Genomic DNA, 14925 nt, shown 5'->3' on the forward strand with positions numbered 1-14925 from the left:
TTTCATTTAATGTTTATTTTTTATCTTATTTTGTGTTTGACACGGGCTTTTTTACAGGAGTGTTATGTGTAAGATTAATTCTTATATATATATATATATATATATATATATATATATATATATATATATATATATATATATATATATATATATATATATATAATGTGTGTGTGTGTGTGTGTGTGTATATATATTATTTATTTATTTATTTTTCCCATTCAAGCAAAGTAAGTTGAACGGAGTTAAAAGATCGAACTGGTCACATAATCCAGTTCTTTCATGGCGCGCCTGTGCCATTACCAAAACAGGAATCTTTTGCACTTTTAAAGTGACTGAAAGCCTGATAGCTCTGGATATCAATGACATGCATGATGAATGATGCATGTCCTGTTAGAACTGTAAAAAAAAAAAAAATACTCTTCAGTAGCTTTCAAATGACACCAGATAAAGACACCTCGAACTCCAGAGACTTTGTTTATTTAATGGAACAAATTTTTCGAGTGCTGCAGTGCAGGAGCCCAGCCTCCATGATCGACCGCGGTTTACAGAGGGGGCGGAGCTTGTGTAGCTTTTCATCTCCGCTTAAGTTTATTCATTGTTCATTTCAGAGCACTTTGCATGTCCTCACTTCTGAGTAGTCTTATGATGTCTTCCAAAGATATATCATGTGTCATCCTGGAGGAGAACGCACGCCGATGGCGGGATGAATCACGCGTTTGCCTCGACCTCTGTGACTCACCTCCTGTCTGTCCCGGAGTGTGACTTATGGTGTCTTTGAAGAGGCTGCGGCTCAGATGATGGTTTTCTAGCCTGATTTACACAGCACTCAAATCGAGGTAGGACAGAGAGCTTGTGAGAGTATGTGGGTTTTACGCTAGCTGACAGATTTATGCCACCGGCTCTGACCAGGTTACGCTGAAGCGTCCTTGCAGGAGTTCACCTTCCAGGAGCGGTGTTAACGAGGGCCATGCAATCGTGCACTTAACATGAGCGTTGATGTTTCCTACTCAGCAGTGCTGCCACGCTGTCGTCAAGGGGTTGTGTTTGTGCAACCGTGTGTGTGTGTGTGTGTGTGAGTCCTGAGCATACCTGTTTCTCTTTATTTGTTCTTCCTTCAATAACTCTTCATCAAGTTGTTGTGTTTAATGAAGAGCGCCGAAACTTGACGAAAGCAGAGAAATCGGAAGTGCTTACAGACAAATGCCACTCGTTATTTTTAGATTTCTATTCCCTGTGAGTCGTTTCCCAGAGCAAGCATGAGAGATGGGAGACGAGGGGTTTGTTTGTTTATTTATTTGGATGTGTAATCACTAACCTTGTTCTCCATGTGGCATCCTGGGGAAATGTCACGTCACACTCGGGTTCATCAGCACGGACGGACGGACGGCCTCTTAAAGCCCCTGTGAAACGTCAAGAGCCGAGATTCGACACACGTTGACACATTTTCTTTTGAAACGGGAAGTCAGAGTGACGGCTGGAAGAAGCCTTGGACTGATTTACACAAAGGCGTTCGAGATACGCCGTGCCACACCCACATCCGATCTAGCGAACTAGCTGAATATAAAGAACAGCAAGGAGTTTAACCGAGAGCATTTTTTCCAGCTGAGGATTTTTCACTGCTGCCGTCACCCACGCCTTCCCACTTTATTATCCAGGGCGATGTCCTAGATGGCAGAATGTTACGCCATGCGTTTTTGAGGCGAGGTCGAGCACCAGAGCCGCAGGGTCGTCACCGGGAGACATCTGACGTCTCCAAGTGGTGGATACAACGATATTCTCACTCTTACTCATAGAGTTATCACGTTACCATAAACATCTTGCGATACTATACAGCTGATGTATCACGATACCACACAGTATTATGTTAATTCATTATTCAAATCTGCAAAGTGAACCAAATTTACAGAAATACATAGATTGGACAAACCGAATTTTCCTCTGAATACTTTTTTAAGGAGAACTGGCTGTTGGAAAAACTTCATACAACAATCATACAACTGGCAAGCGACTAATTCAGTGAGCCAGATATTTCATTTCATTTCTGTTGTTCCCTAGAACATGCAAACGGAAATGGGGACAGCGTTTAAAGGCAGAATCGCATTCTCCGTCAGTCTGAGGTGCCGACATTCCCGCTTTGAGGAGCCCCACATTAGCAAAACATTCCTCCGAAAAGTCATATCATCACTATCTCTTACAAACTCCTCCCTCTTCCAAATTAATAAACTCCAAATATACACCAATGAACCATGTTTAGTGATAATGATGTGCTAGAGCAAGACACGGCCCCATGGGCAGGACTTATGTTCTGGAGACGTTTTAATATGATGAACGCAAGACAGGATGAGTCATCCATCAATAGCTGAGGATTTTTGATTTATTTATTTATTTATTCATTTACTTTTTTAGATAGATTATTGTGTTAAATCTTGGGTCAGTCTGCAACAGAAATGCGTGTTAAGTGAGGCTTGTTGCAGGGACAGCTTGTTTACAGTCTCTGTCACGCAGCCTCAGCACTGCAGATGCTTGTTTTTGGGGCTTGTCCTCTGGTTACGCGTCAGTTCCAGTGTATGTATAAATATATAAATAAACAAATAACCCATCATGTTGTATAATGATCCAGAAAGCATTTCCTTTTGCATTGAACAAGCGCGCTGGGTTTAAATGAAACCGATCCTATTGCACTCCTCGAACATTAAAATGTATAAGCAGGTGCCATGTGAATGATGTGAAATTGCTTTTCTGTGCCTCTTGTCCTTGAAGTCTTGAAAGCTATATAAATGCAAAAGCTGCGGTAGACTGAGGCGCTGAGGCTCACTGCAGCCTTGCACGCTTCAGTGTGAAATAAGTCAGAAAGAACTAAATCATAACAGTATTCCTTGTGACATGCACGCGACAAAGGATAAACTGTTAAATCGTTAGATATCATGGGTATCATCAGTATTTCTAACAATAACTATTAAGAGCTCTGTTCGGAAGCTGCAGATTAGATTACATTTTGTAAATCTTTGTCATTTTTATATATAAATATATATTTTTTTACGTTCATAGTTATTGATGCATCTATTCGATCTGCTGCTCATGCAGTGTAACACACTCAGAAGAAAGTGCTATCCACCCTCTTCTACATACATGAGCGCACAAACGCACACAATTGGCTAGTGTCTCTGTGATTGACAGGATGGAGAGAGTATGCTCCTCCCACTCAGTAAACAAAGCCAAGTTTGCTCCCTAGACCTGGACGACTGTGGCATCATCAGGATTCGAACTTGCCATCTCCTGGTGTGCGAGTTGCTTGTTGAGTTTGCTGAAACTAACTATGGCAAATAAATTAACGCTGGAGCGACGAGTCGCTGCCTACAAGCCCGGATGATTGGCACACATGGCCATACAGTATCTCACAAAAGTGAGTACACCCCTCACATTTTTGTAAATATTTGATTATATCTTTTCATGTAACAACACTGAAGAAATGACACTTTGCTACAATGTAAAGTAGTGAGTGTACAGCTTGTGTAACAGTGTAAATTTGCCGTCCCCTCAAAATAACTCAACACACAGCCATTAATGTCTGAACCGCTGGCAACAAAAGTGAGTACACCCCTAAGTGAAAATGTCCAAATTGGGCCCAAATTGTCAGTATTTTGTGTGGCCACCATTATTTTCCAGCACTGCCTTAACCCTCTTGGGCATGGAGTTCACCAGAGCTTCACAGGTTGCCACTGGAGTCCTGTTCCACTAATCCATGATGACATCACGGAGCTGGTGGATGTTAGAGACCTTGTGCTCCTCCACCTTCCATTTGAGGATGCCCCACAGATGCTCCATAAGGTTTAGGTCTGGAGACATGCTTGGCCAGTCCATCACCTTCACCCTCAGATACTTTAGCAAGGCAGTGTTCGTCTTGGAGGTCATTATCATGCTGGAATACTGCCCTGCGGCCCAGGGAGGGGAAGGGAGGGGATCATGCTCTGCTTCAGTATGTCACAGTACATGTTGGCATTCATGGTTCCCTCAATGAACTGTAGCTCCCCAGTGCCGGCAGCACTCATGCAACACCAGACCATGACACTCACAACACTGTGCTTGACTGTGGGCAAGACACACTTGTCTTTGTACTCCTCACCTGGTTGCAGCCAAACACGCTTGACACCATCTGAACCAAATAAGTTCATCTTGGTCTCATCAGACCACAGGACATGGTTCCAGTAATCCATGTCCTTAGTCTGCTTGTCTTCAGCAAACTGTTTGCATGCTTTCTTGTGCATCATCTTTAGAAGAGGCTTCCTTCTGGGACGACAGCCATGCAGACCAATTTGATGCAGTGTGCGACGTATGGTCTGAGCACTGACAGGCTGACCCCCAACCCCTTCAACCTTTGCAGCAATGCTGGCAGCACTCATACGTCTATTTCCCAAAGACAACCTCTGGATATGACTCTGAGCGCGTGCATTCAACTTCTTTGGTCGACTATGGCGAGGCCTCTTCTGAGTGAAACCTGACCTGTTAAACCGCTGTATGGTCTTGGCCACCGTGCTGCAGCTCAGTGTCAGGGTCTTGGCAAGCTTCTTATAGCCTAGGCCATCTTTATGTAGAGCAACAATTCTTTTTTCAGATCCTCAGAGTGTTCTTTGCCATGAGGTGCCATGTTGAACTTCCAGTGGCCAGTATGAGGGAGTGTGAGAGCGATGACACCAAATTTAACACACCTGCTCCCCATTCACACCTGAGACCTTGTAACACTAACAAGTCACATGACACCAGGGAGGGAAAATGGCTAATTGGACCCAATTTGGACATTTTCACTTAGGTGTGTACTCACTTTTGTTGCCAGTGGTTTAGACATTAATGGCTGTGTGTTGAGTTATTTTGAGGGGACAGCAAATTTACACTGTTACACACACTGTACACTCACTACTTTACATTGTAGCAAAGTGTCATTTCTTCAGTGTGGTCACATGAAAGGATATAATCAAATATTTACAAAAATGTGAGGGGTGTACTCACTTTTGTGAGATACTGTAAATGATCACGTTAATTTACTTGCCAGCATCTATCGTTAGATGATTAACAAACTTACAGTGATAGAGCGAACTTTTTCTCAACATATTCATTTATTTCTAGAAATCTTGCATTGGATTCCCTTTTAATCAGCTTCGTTTAATTTGCTTTTCTCTTAGAGATACATTTATATAAGTCCTACTGAGGAAGTCACTGAGAGACTCCTGCGCAGGATTCTTTTCACGATTCAGGATCCGGATACATGCTAGGCATATACACCGATCAGCAATAACATTAAAATCACTGATTGGTGACGTGAATTACGTTGATTATCTCGTTAAAGTGTCACCTGTCAAGGGGTGAGATATATTTATTAGGCAGCAAGTGAACAGTCAGTTCTCGAAGTTGACGTGTTGGAAGCAGGAAAAATGGGCAAGCGTAAGGATATGAGTGACTTTGACAAGGGCCAGATTGTGATGGTTAGACGACTGGGTCAGAGAATCTCCACTACATCAGGTCTTGTGAGGTGTTCCCGGTACGCAGTGGTTAGTACCTACCAAAAGTAGTTCAAAGAAGGGTGACCAGTGAACCGGCGACAAGGTCATGGCCTCCCAAGGCTCACTGATGCGCGTGGGGAGCGAAGGATGATCTGATCCCACAGAAGAGCTACCGTGGTACAGTAGTACTGCTGAAAAGGTTCATATCCAACTGCCTTCTAAATCACTGCCTTGTGATTGAAATGATTATACTGTATACTATGCAGTTTAATCTGTTTGGCGTCTTTGCAAATGACTGAGCTTAAGCAACATTATACAATTTGTCGTGCATCATTTTCTGACCTGTAATTTTCACCGCAGGATCTTTTAGCTGTTCGGGTTCTGTGACACAGACCGGGCTTCCTCATGCGTGCTGATTCCGCCTGTGGGCTCACAGAGGTGGCCCGCTTGTCCTGAATCTGCCAAGAATCTGAGGCCCACTTTCCCAGAAAATCTCTGCAGGCTTATTTTTATTTTCTTATTCATCTCAGGTCCACTCAGCATCACTGTGCAACCTTTCCATCCTGACAAGCAAGTTGCTTCTTACGCCTAAAGAAATCCTAAACGTTATGCTAACATTGCTCAATAAATCATAAAAGGCTTTTAGCCCGGGGTGCTTTCTGATGATCTGTAGGACATGCAGGAGGTAAACAGCACGTGAAAGATGGCGTTGTGATCAAATTGCTGCTCCATACCAGTGGATGGATTACTCCGATTGTCCATTATAGAGAGTTTAATGACACCGTGATGGGATTTTCAGCAACCTCGGCGCTCAGGGAATTGAGCACGTTAATGTTGAGGATGTGCGGTTGTGTAATAAATTAGTGCGTGTGATTTTATGTTGCTTTGTGTTAGCGGGTAAAGAACTGATCTAAAAGGTGGTCCTTGTCGTTATAACTGTTCTGAGAACATCGGAGAAAGCCTTTATTCAGGAATTGGGAGATGTCCTTGAGGTCTTATTGTTCTTAAAGTCCATTAAATATCAATTGGTGGATTCATAAGAGATTATAACGCAACTTGTGCGATGTCAGTTGTTCCGTGCAGGACTGATCTAAACAGCGATAGGTAGGCGATTGATGGCGAAATGTTGTTGCCATGGAGATAGCATAATGTCTTGCATCTTAAATAGTCCACAATATTTTCCCCACATAGGAGACGGTTTGTTTTTTCTAAAATTGTAATATGCTTTTGACCTGGTTTTAACATCTGTGAGAAAAACATAGCGTCTCCCATTTGCCAACATAATGTAAAGCACAGCAAACGAAAAGAATAACAGGAAGTAATCTCTTTTATGTCTTTTCTCATCAAAAACCACATTTCATGAAGATTAAACAAAGTTATCAAATGCCCTCAACACTGAGGTGGTCCATTTAATGGTCCGTGATTATTTCCGATTTATTATAGAGTGATTTATTTCTCTTTTGCCCTTTTTTTGTCTTCAGAGGGAGATGAAAGAACAGCTGATGGCCCTTCAGGACAGTGAGAGAGGACACACAGAGGCTTTACAGCTGCTGCAGAGGCAGCTGACCGAGACCAAGGTAACTCCAGCAGGAGGTCAGGTTCCTCTCATAGATCACTGAGCTTTCAGCAGAATGCTGGGGAGCACCTTTTGTAGAGAACATACAAGTATAATTTAAATGAACTACCTCTTTTCTGGTCCTGTTTACAGTATTCCTCGATAGAAGACGTCTAACGTGATTGCTAGCACTAATACAGATGACGCATGATATTCCAGCCTGTAGTTACACATCGCCATGCTGTTTTCTGCATTACATATTTTTCCTATATGTCCGCATTGTCAAGTGTATATAAGTGACGCTGGGATGTGTAAGAGAGTGTGTTTTAATGTATGTGCTGTCAAAAGAAGTGAAAATAACAGGAATTACGTAAAGGTCATGGATCAGACACTCGGTACTCATTCATTTCCCACTATGTTTTCAGATGTTTTTGGGAAATGCACTGAAAACCAGAGTGTGGCCAAGACATAAAAGCCAACAGTGTTTTTATATTTATATATATATATATATATATATATATATATATATATATATATATATATATATATATATATACACACACACACACACACTCTGGTTTTCAGTGCATATATATATATATATATATGTGTGTGTGTGTGTGTGTGTGTGTGTATCTATACATCCGAGTTGGTAGCGAAGTTGATACTGTGGCTTTTGTGTATTAAAAAGTTAGTGTTGAAGAGTTAGAATTGTAAAGTGAGTACTGAAGTATTGTATAATCAGTAGCAAAGTCGGTATTGAAGTGTCAGTAGCGAAATTAGTATTGTAGAGTCAGTTTCTAAATTAATAATATTGAAAAGTATAGACGAGTCACTATTGAAGAGTCAGTATCAAAGTTAATATCGTAGAGTTAGTTTTGTTGTTAGTAGCAAAGGTAATATTGAAAGGTCAGTATCGAAGAGTTAGTATTGAGATAAATATTGCGCAGTTAGTAACAAAGTTAATATCGAAGAGTCAGTATTGAAAAGTTAGTATTGAAGATAATGTTGTAGACTTAGTGGAATCAGTATTGCAGAGTCAGTATTAAGAGTCGGTATTGAAGTTAATATTGTGGAGTATTGTAGCATCAGTATTGAAGTTAGTTTTGTGTAGTTAGTAGCGAAGCTAATGTAGAAGAGTTGGTATCAAAGTTAATATTGTACACTCAGTATTGAGAGTCGGTATCTGAGTTAATATTGTAGAGCCAGCAGTGAAGAGGCACTAGCAATGCTAATATTGACGAGTCAGTAAACGAAGGGTCAGTAACGAAACGTCAGTATCAAAGCCTCACATTTAATGGACTCCATTAGACTACAGTGAGTACGTGTGGAAAGCGAAATGAATAAATGTCCTTCCTGCTCCCTGTGTCTCATTACACATTCATGGCAAGTCTCTCTCTCTCTCTCTCTCTCTCTCTCTCTCTCTCTCTCTCTCTCTGTCTGCACTCAACAGTGAAATTCCATCAAGCAGTTTGCTTTATTGAACAGCTACTTCATCATGGCACCTTGTGCTAATCAGCAGAGAGACACCGCTGAAATCACAGCAGTCTTCTCTCCATCCGGCTCTTTTCTCTTCTTTTTCTCTCTCCCACACTCCTCAGTCTTGCTCTCATGCTCTCGCACCACTGAAGCTGATCGTCTTCCCGACAGTAAAGACGTCTGCAGTCAGCTCATTTATCATCAGGAAGGGCCGCATTACTCTGTGCCTTATTCACCGCTGTTCCACGTCCCCCGTCACTTGAGATGTAGAACACAGCACTCAGTCTGGAGCTTCACCTGATTGAGTTTGTCAGAGTTCCTCCGAATATCTGTCCGTCTCTGCGTGCATCGACTGCCTCACTCTCGTTCCTCAGCTCGCTGTTCATGTTGGATCCGTCAATAAGTAGCTGATGGTAATTGTTCTTTATTCTGAACTTTTATCTTGTCTGTTCATCCGTATTGGAGATTCGATCAGTGACGTGCTTGTCTCCTGTCCAACGTTTTACACTCAGCACTGTCCTTTCAAAGAACCTGGATTAAATATAATTAATCAGGTTGAAAAGTAGGGAAAAATCAATCCATTTAGTAAGTAGTTTGTTCTGATATAGCTTGTTGGACGAGGGGGGAAGAAAAAAAAAAAGCTCTGGTGAATGCTACACCATCAGCCTATTGAACCTGCTTGTCTTCGGGCAGCTACAAATAAAATAAACCGCTAGCCTGGACACGTAATCAGCTTGTCCTTGGCGTCTGTGCTAGTCATTTTTACACGCCTGAGATAACAGGGTAGATTGTCGGCCATTTATCAGAGTAGGTGCAAAGAGAGAGAGAGAAACGTAAAAAAAAAAAAATTTTATCGTGCAGCAGAGAATCACAAGAGACCGCCAGTTTATTAGATATACGCTCGTGATACACCAATGATGAATGAATCCACCACCCGAATGAATCCACCACCCAAATAAATAACATCTGTTGGTTTTCTGGTTGCTCCTTGCTTCCTTTTGGTGACAATAGGTCACACCTACAAACTGACCTACTCTTTATGGCCATAAGTTTGTGGACACCTGAAAATCCCACCCGTATATGGTTCTTCCTCAGACTGTTACCACAAAGCTGGAAGCACACAATTATATAGAACGTCTTCGTACATTGTAGCATTACAATTTCACTTCACTGGAACTAAGAGAACCAGGCTTGTTCCAGCTTGACGATGCCCTGTGCACAAAGACATGGTGTGTTAAGGTTGGAGTGGAAGAAGTGTGTCGAGGGTCCTGCACAGATCCCTGACCTCAACCCCACTGAAAACTTCTGGGATGAACCGGAACCGGAGCCTCCTCAACTGACACCCAGCGCCTGACCTCGACCGCACTGATGCTCTTGCAGCTAAATGAGCACAAATCCCCACAGCCACGCCTTAAAATCCAGTGGAAAGCCTCCCCAGAAGACCGTAGCTTAATTATAACAGTAAAAGGGGGAATTATTATGCCATTTGGGCATAAATGGCAGTTAATTTCTCTTTTACATCTTGCAGCATTACTATTCTTGTTAGAAGGTTACCTTCAGCAAAATTTAGCAAATCCACTCCAGTTTCAGCTGTTTATGGGCTGAAGTGCCGTCGTGGCGTCTGATCGAGAGGCTCTGCGGGGAGGTGGGCTTGATTAGCAGATGCTCAGGGGAGCGAGCTGCAGGAGGACCTAGCATCTGCAAGCTAGGAGGCTTTAAATAGCTCATAGCTCTCCTAGTCTCTGACTGAAGTAGAGCTCTCGTGGAGCTCAAGTTCAAGAACTCGACATTATTAGAGTGCCACTAAACCTGGTGACGCTCATCCATCAAGCATCACCAGGTGTGAGCTCCACGCCCACAGGAATAGTGCAGATCCTTGCTCGGTTGGGGATTAGAATGATCTCGATGAGATTTCGGCCTCCAAGTGGCCAGGAAAAAATGTTTCGGTTTGAACATTGGGGGTTTTGAGGACAAAGAGGGAAGTTGTTTTGGTTCTTCTTTTGTTTTGAGGGAGATGACCTGCAGGAAAATGCAACTTTGTAGTTAATTACGTGCCTCCTGTTCTTTTCTTGCTTTGCTTGATGGGAGACGACATGCTGATGTGAAGAAGGCAGAATGTTGCAGCAGTCTCTTCTGTGAGAGCTCTTTTTACCCCGCGGCGGTTTTGGATCCATTTCCTCGCGCTGACTTACGATTTGCTTGATGCTCTAATGGACATGATTCCTTTTTGTTTGGAGATGTCATACGTTTGATGTCGTCATGCGGGAGGGCATTCTTTTTTTTGACTTCTGAGTTTCCTTGCTCGTTCTCCTGACAAACTGCACAGCTGTTTAATACCCAGCATTTATCTACCTGTCAGCTCACTCGTATACGAGTGCACACTGTCCATGACTAACACAGCAGATGGAGGAGTTTGCTCTCCAGACAGTTCGATCTTATCCGCACTGTTGTTACTTCGATCCCACAGCTTTCGCTGTTTCGTAATCATGACTTGCCGTGTTTTCCCGTCTTCGTCAAGGATGATCACGCTTTCATCAGCTTATTATACCACAGCGCTGTTGAATTCTTGGCTCTGGTCAATCAGAAGGTGTCATTTTTACGTAATGTAACGTCAACTCTGACAGTAGTGCAAGTTTATATCGTTTCTGTAGTAGCCGCTCATTTATAGGGACCTGTACCTCAAACATTCCACATAGACAGATTTAAAAAGAAAAAAAAAAGCCTGTAAACATTGATATGGTGAAGCTTTCTTAAAGTAAGGAGATATTTATTTAACATTTATGGAAGGAGTTTCCAGTGCCAAAGCCGTAATTTTATGATTTGCGGACATCTTCAGGACAGAGGACGTTGTATTTTGCCATTTCAAGCAATAATGAAATTAATGGCACTCCATCGCTGATTACTTTCCTTTAACAGCATGACATGGAGTGCTTTATTATTTACTTAGTGTCTTTAATGTGTATAAAAAGTAGCCTGAAGCTGTTTTTCTTTCTAGTTCACTGATTTAAATGTTGTTTTTTGGGTTTTTTTTTTTTTTTTAATCTCTGGCTTGGCTTTTAATATAAAACTAATCAAATGGTGAAACTAATCACACATTCTGTTCTTTCTCTTTCCGTCTCTGCAGTCCTCGGCAAAAAGCCTGCGAGCCACGATCGGCGAGGCGTTTGAGCGTTTGCACCGTTTCCTTCGCGAGAGGCAGAAGAGCATGCTGGAAGAACTGGAGGCCGACACGGCTCGCACCTTGACCGACATCGAGCACAAGATCCAGCGCTACAGCCAGCAGCTCCGCGACGTCAAGGAGGGCATCCAAATCCTGCAAGAGAAGCTGAGCGAAACCGGACGCCACGAGTTTCTAGAAGGGGTGGCGCTCACGTCCGAAAGGTAGGGTTGAGGACGGTGGACGACATGGGAGGGCCTGGGGTGGTTCGGAGGGAAAGTGATGGGAGGGGAGGGGAGGTGAGGGGTTTAAATAGTGGTTCGATTTTCAGTCTATAACGCCTTGTCTCCTTCTCTTATAAACGCTGGTCAGAGAGCAAGTGATTCGTGGAAGGTATTGCTGGTGGAAGATACCAAGGCAAGTCAGGATGTTTAAAATTAAAATCTATAATTCGGTGTGTTTTTGTGGCAAGTTGATGGAGACAAGTAGACGAGAGTAAAGAGCTGATAGAGGAGCAGCAGTAGACGCGGATGAACAGGCTACCTAAGGTTAATTATGTAAATATTTTTGAGCATTTCTTGATGTACAGTATGAAGGTCTCTCCTTTTCATTTAGTTAAACATGTAGAGCAGATGAATGACCATATGGGCGAGTGCATGGTGTGATAAATGTAAGGTTAGATCTAATGACAGTCATCTGCTGAGCTGTGTTTTGGGGAACTGTGTATGTCCTGTTGAATAACAAGGATCCAAACAACTTGACAGAGCAAGTATTTTCTTGTTTCTCTACAGAATAAAAGGCAAAATACACGAAACCAACCTTACCTACGAAGATTTTCCGACATCTAAATACATGGGTCCGTTACAGTACACAATCTGGAAGTCTCTGTTCCAGGATATCTGTCCAGGTAACTTTCCATTTCCTGCATTTTCCATTTCCTGAATTTCAGACAGGAAACCGCTGTCGTCGCCCCAGAAGCAGGTCAGGAGGTCGAGGTTATTTATTCATACCAGGCTGTTTGTTCTGTTTTATGACAGTTTTCATGTTATCAAGCCATAGAAAACAGTGTTGATGATAAACCTGTAACTGATTAAATATATATATATACATACACAGTTCACTCCGAAAGTATTGGAACAGCAAGGTCTATTCTATTGTTTTCGCTGTACATTGAAGGTTTGAGATCAAAAGATCAATATGAGATGAGAGATCAGAATTTCAGTCTTCATTTCCTCGGGTGGCAGGACTCCCAATTTTAGGCGAGCAAAAGTATAGGAACAGATGGTCGTAAAGTAAATAACACTGCATCAAGCCTGCGACTCACTGACATCACCAAATTTGTTGAGTTGGCTGTGTGTTTTGGATCATTGTTTGCTTGCTTCATGTTGAAGTTCCTCCTGATTAATTTGGATGCATTTCTCTGTAAACTGGCAGACAGAAAGCTCCTGTAAACTCCTGAATTCGTTCTGCTGCAACCATCATGAGTTCCATCATCAATAAAGATTAGTGAGAATGTTATAGAAGCAGCCATGCAAGCCCAAGCCGTGTCGCTACCTCTACCAGAACATTTATGTATAAAATACAATTATTCATATATTTTTTAATATATATCAAAATACATGAATTATTCTCAATAATAATTTATAATTATTATTAACAACCGGTGTTTATTTATTTATTTATTTATTTATTTTTTACTGAATATATATCGTGATACAAGAATCGTGATGTGATATTTTTGGTCATATTGCACTGCCCCTACTGGACATGTACATGCTTTTTGGTCAGGGTTTGTTAGTAGACCATGAGATTGGTGGCTTTAAAGACAGCTGGTGCTTGGTATGAGCTCTTAACACTGCATTCTTTTTCGCTTTATGAGTCCAAAATCTGTGTTTTCTGTGGAAAAAGATTTCTTGCCTAGAATTCAGCTTCTGTTGCACGATCCTGAATTACAAATGATATGATCACAGAATCTGGAAAGACAAACAAACCACTGCAGGTTTTTATTATAATTTTTTTTTTAGTAAGAGCATGAAAGAAGAGATGTAGATTCCTGATGAGCTACTCTGTCTGCTCTTTTCTCCGTTTCTCCGTTATAGCAGAGATGTAAAATAAATAAAATAAAAGAAATCTCACACTCTTCAATCAGCTCTCCAATTGCGAATTGTCTACACGACTGAAAGAACACAGGCCGTTGCAGAGCCACCTCGACTGTGTGCAGAATGAAACGATCAGTTCAGATCCATCTCTCCAGAGTTCCTGCACCTGCCGCGTAGCACCGAGATGGGTTTTGGGATTATTAGCGTGCGGTCTGATCCGTTTTCTTTCTTTCTTTTTTTTTTTTTTTCTCTGCAATTCTTTAGCTTTCCTTTAGCCTGTTCTTGACAGACCTCTAGGGTGTTGCTTTAGTCCTTGCATTCTGTGGCGTGTGTGTGTTTTGAGAGAGGCAGCCTGAAATATTAATGTGCTACCTGATGCTCAAACTGTCATTGAATGGAAACAACATCCCATCCTCTGTCTCTGCTCCAGGCTCGGCTATAAATAGGACAGATGGAAACGTTTCAGGGATTTTTCCCCTTCCGTCTCTGACAGGCGTGCCTATGTATGGGGCTGGAGGAAAACAGGGCAGTGTTGTTTAAACGTGAATAATTCCATGCCCACCTCACACCAGCGCAGGGAGGAATATCGGTCAGAGAGAGGGAGAGCGTAGCTCCGTGCCTTGTGTAAGTGTTGCCTCAATTTGCCTCTGCAGTGCTGCCTCATGACGTGCCTCAGGACAGAGCACAGTGCTTCAGCACAGCCAGGGAATCACTGCCTGTCTCAGAATTGGCCAGATGTTTCGGGAATAAGTCACAGGATTCCTCCTCCTCCTTTTCCTCCTCCTGCTTCTTCTCCTCCTTCTTCTCCTCCTCCTTTTCCTCTTCCTTTTCCTCCTTCTCCTCCTTCTTCTCCTCCTCCTCCTTGTCCTCGTCCTCCGCTCCTTCCCCATGCCGAACTCGGACTGGTCGCCAGTTGAACCCTGTTTGTTTCCTTCAGCGTGGTCCCATCAGTCTGTTTGTTGGGACCTGTGGTGAACTGGCACACGCCGAGCAGCCGCTCTCTCTCCAGGGCTGTCCCTGGCAGGCGATGGCTGACGGATGAGCTTTTTATTTATTTTTTTGTTCCTCAGTCAGCAGCATGAGCAACTCGGCCGGTTTCTCACGCACACACATGGACACACACGTTGCTCTCAGGTTCTG

The 14925-nt window shown here is 42.6% G+C and overlaps 1 protein-coding gene across 2 annotated transcripts in view; it reads left to right on the forward strand.

The window, feature by feature from the left end:
• The window catches only part of LOC108254868 (E3 ubiquitin-protein ligase TRIM62), a 40541-nt gene that overhangs the window by 19037 nt on the left and 6579 nt on the right, over positions 1-14925 (forward strand). Inside the window, exons 3-6 of one of the 2 annotated variants that reach the window (XM_017450257.3) lie at positions 6977-7072; positions 11654-11910; positions 12059-12103; positions 12478-12593. In XM_017450257.3, coding sequence (XP_017305746.1) covers positions 6977-7072; positions 11654-11910; positions 12059-12103; positions 12478-12593 — 514 coding nt within the window. The remainder of the gene's footprint in view (positions 1-6976; positions 7073-11653; positions 11911-12058; positions 12104-12477; positions 12594-14925) is intronic. The other variant, XM_017450258.3, reaches the window with a different exon arrangement.

This window comes from Ictalurus punctatus, chromosome 21 (assembly GCF_001660625.3).
Source record: "Ictalurus punctatus breed USDA103 chromosome 21, Coco_2.0, whole genome shotgun sequence".
NCBI lineage: Eukaryota > Metazoa > Chordata > Actinopteri > Siluriformes > Ictaluridae > Ictalurus > Ictalurus punctatus.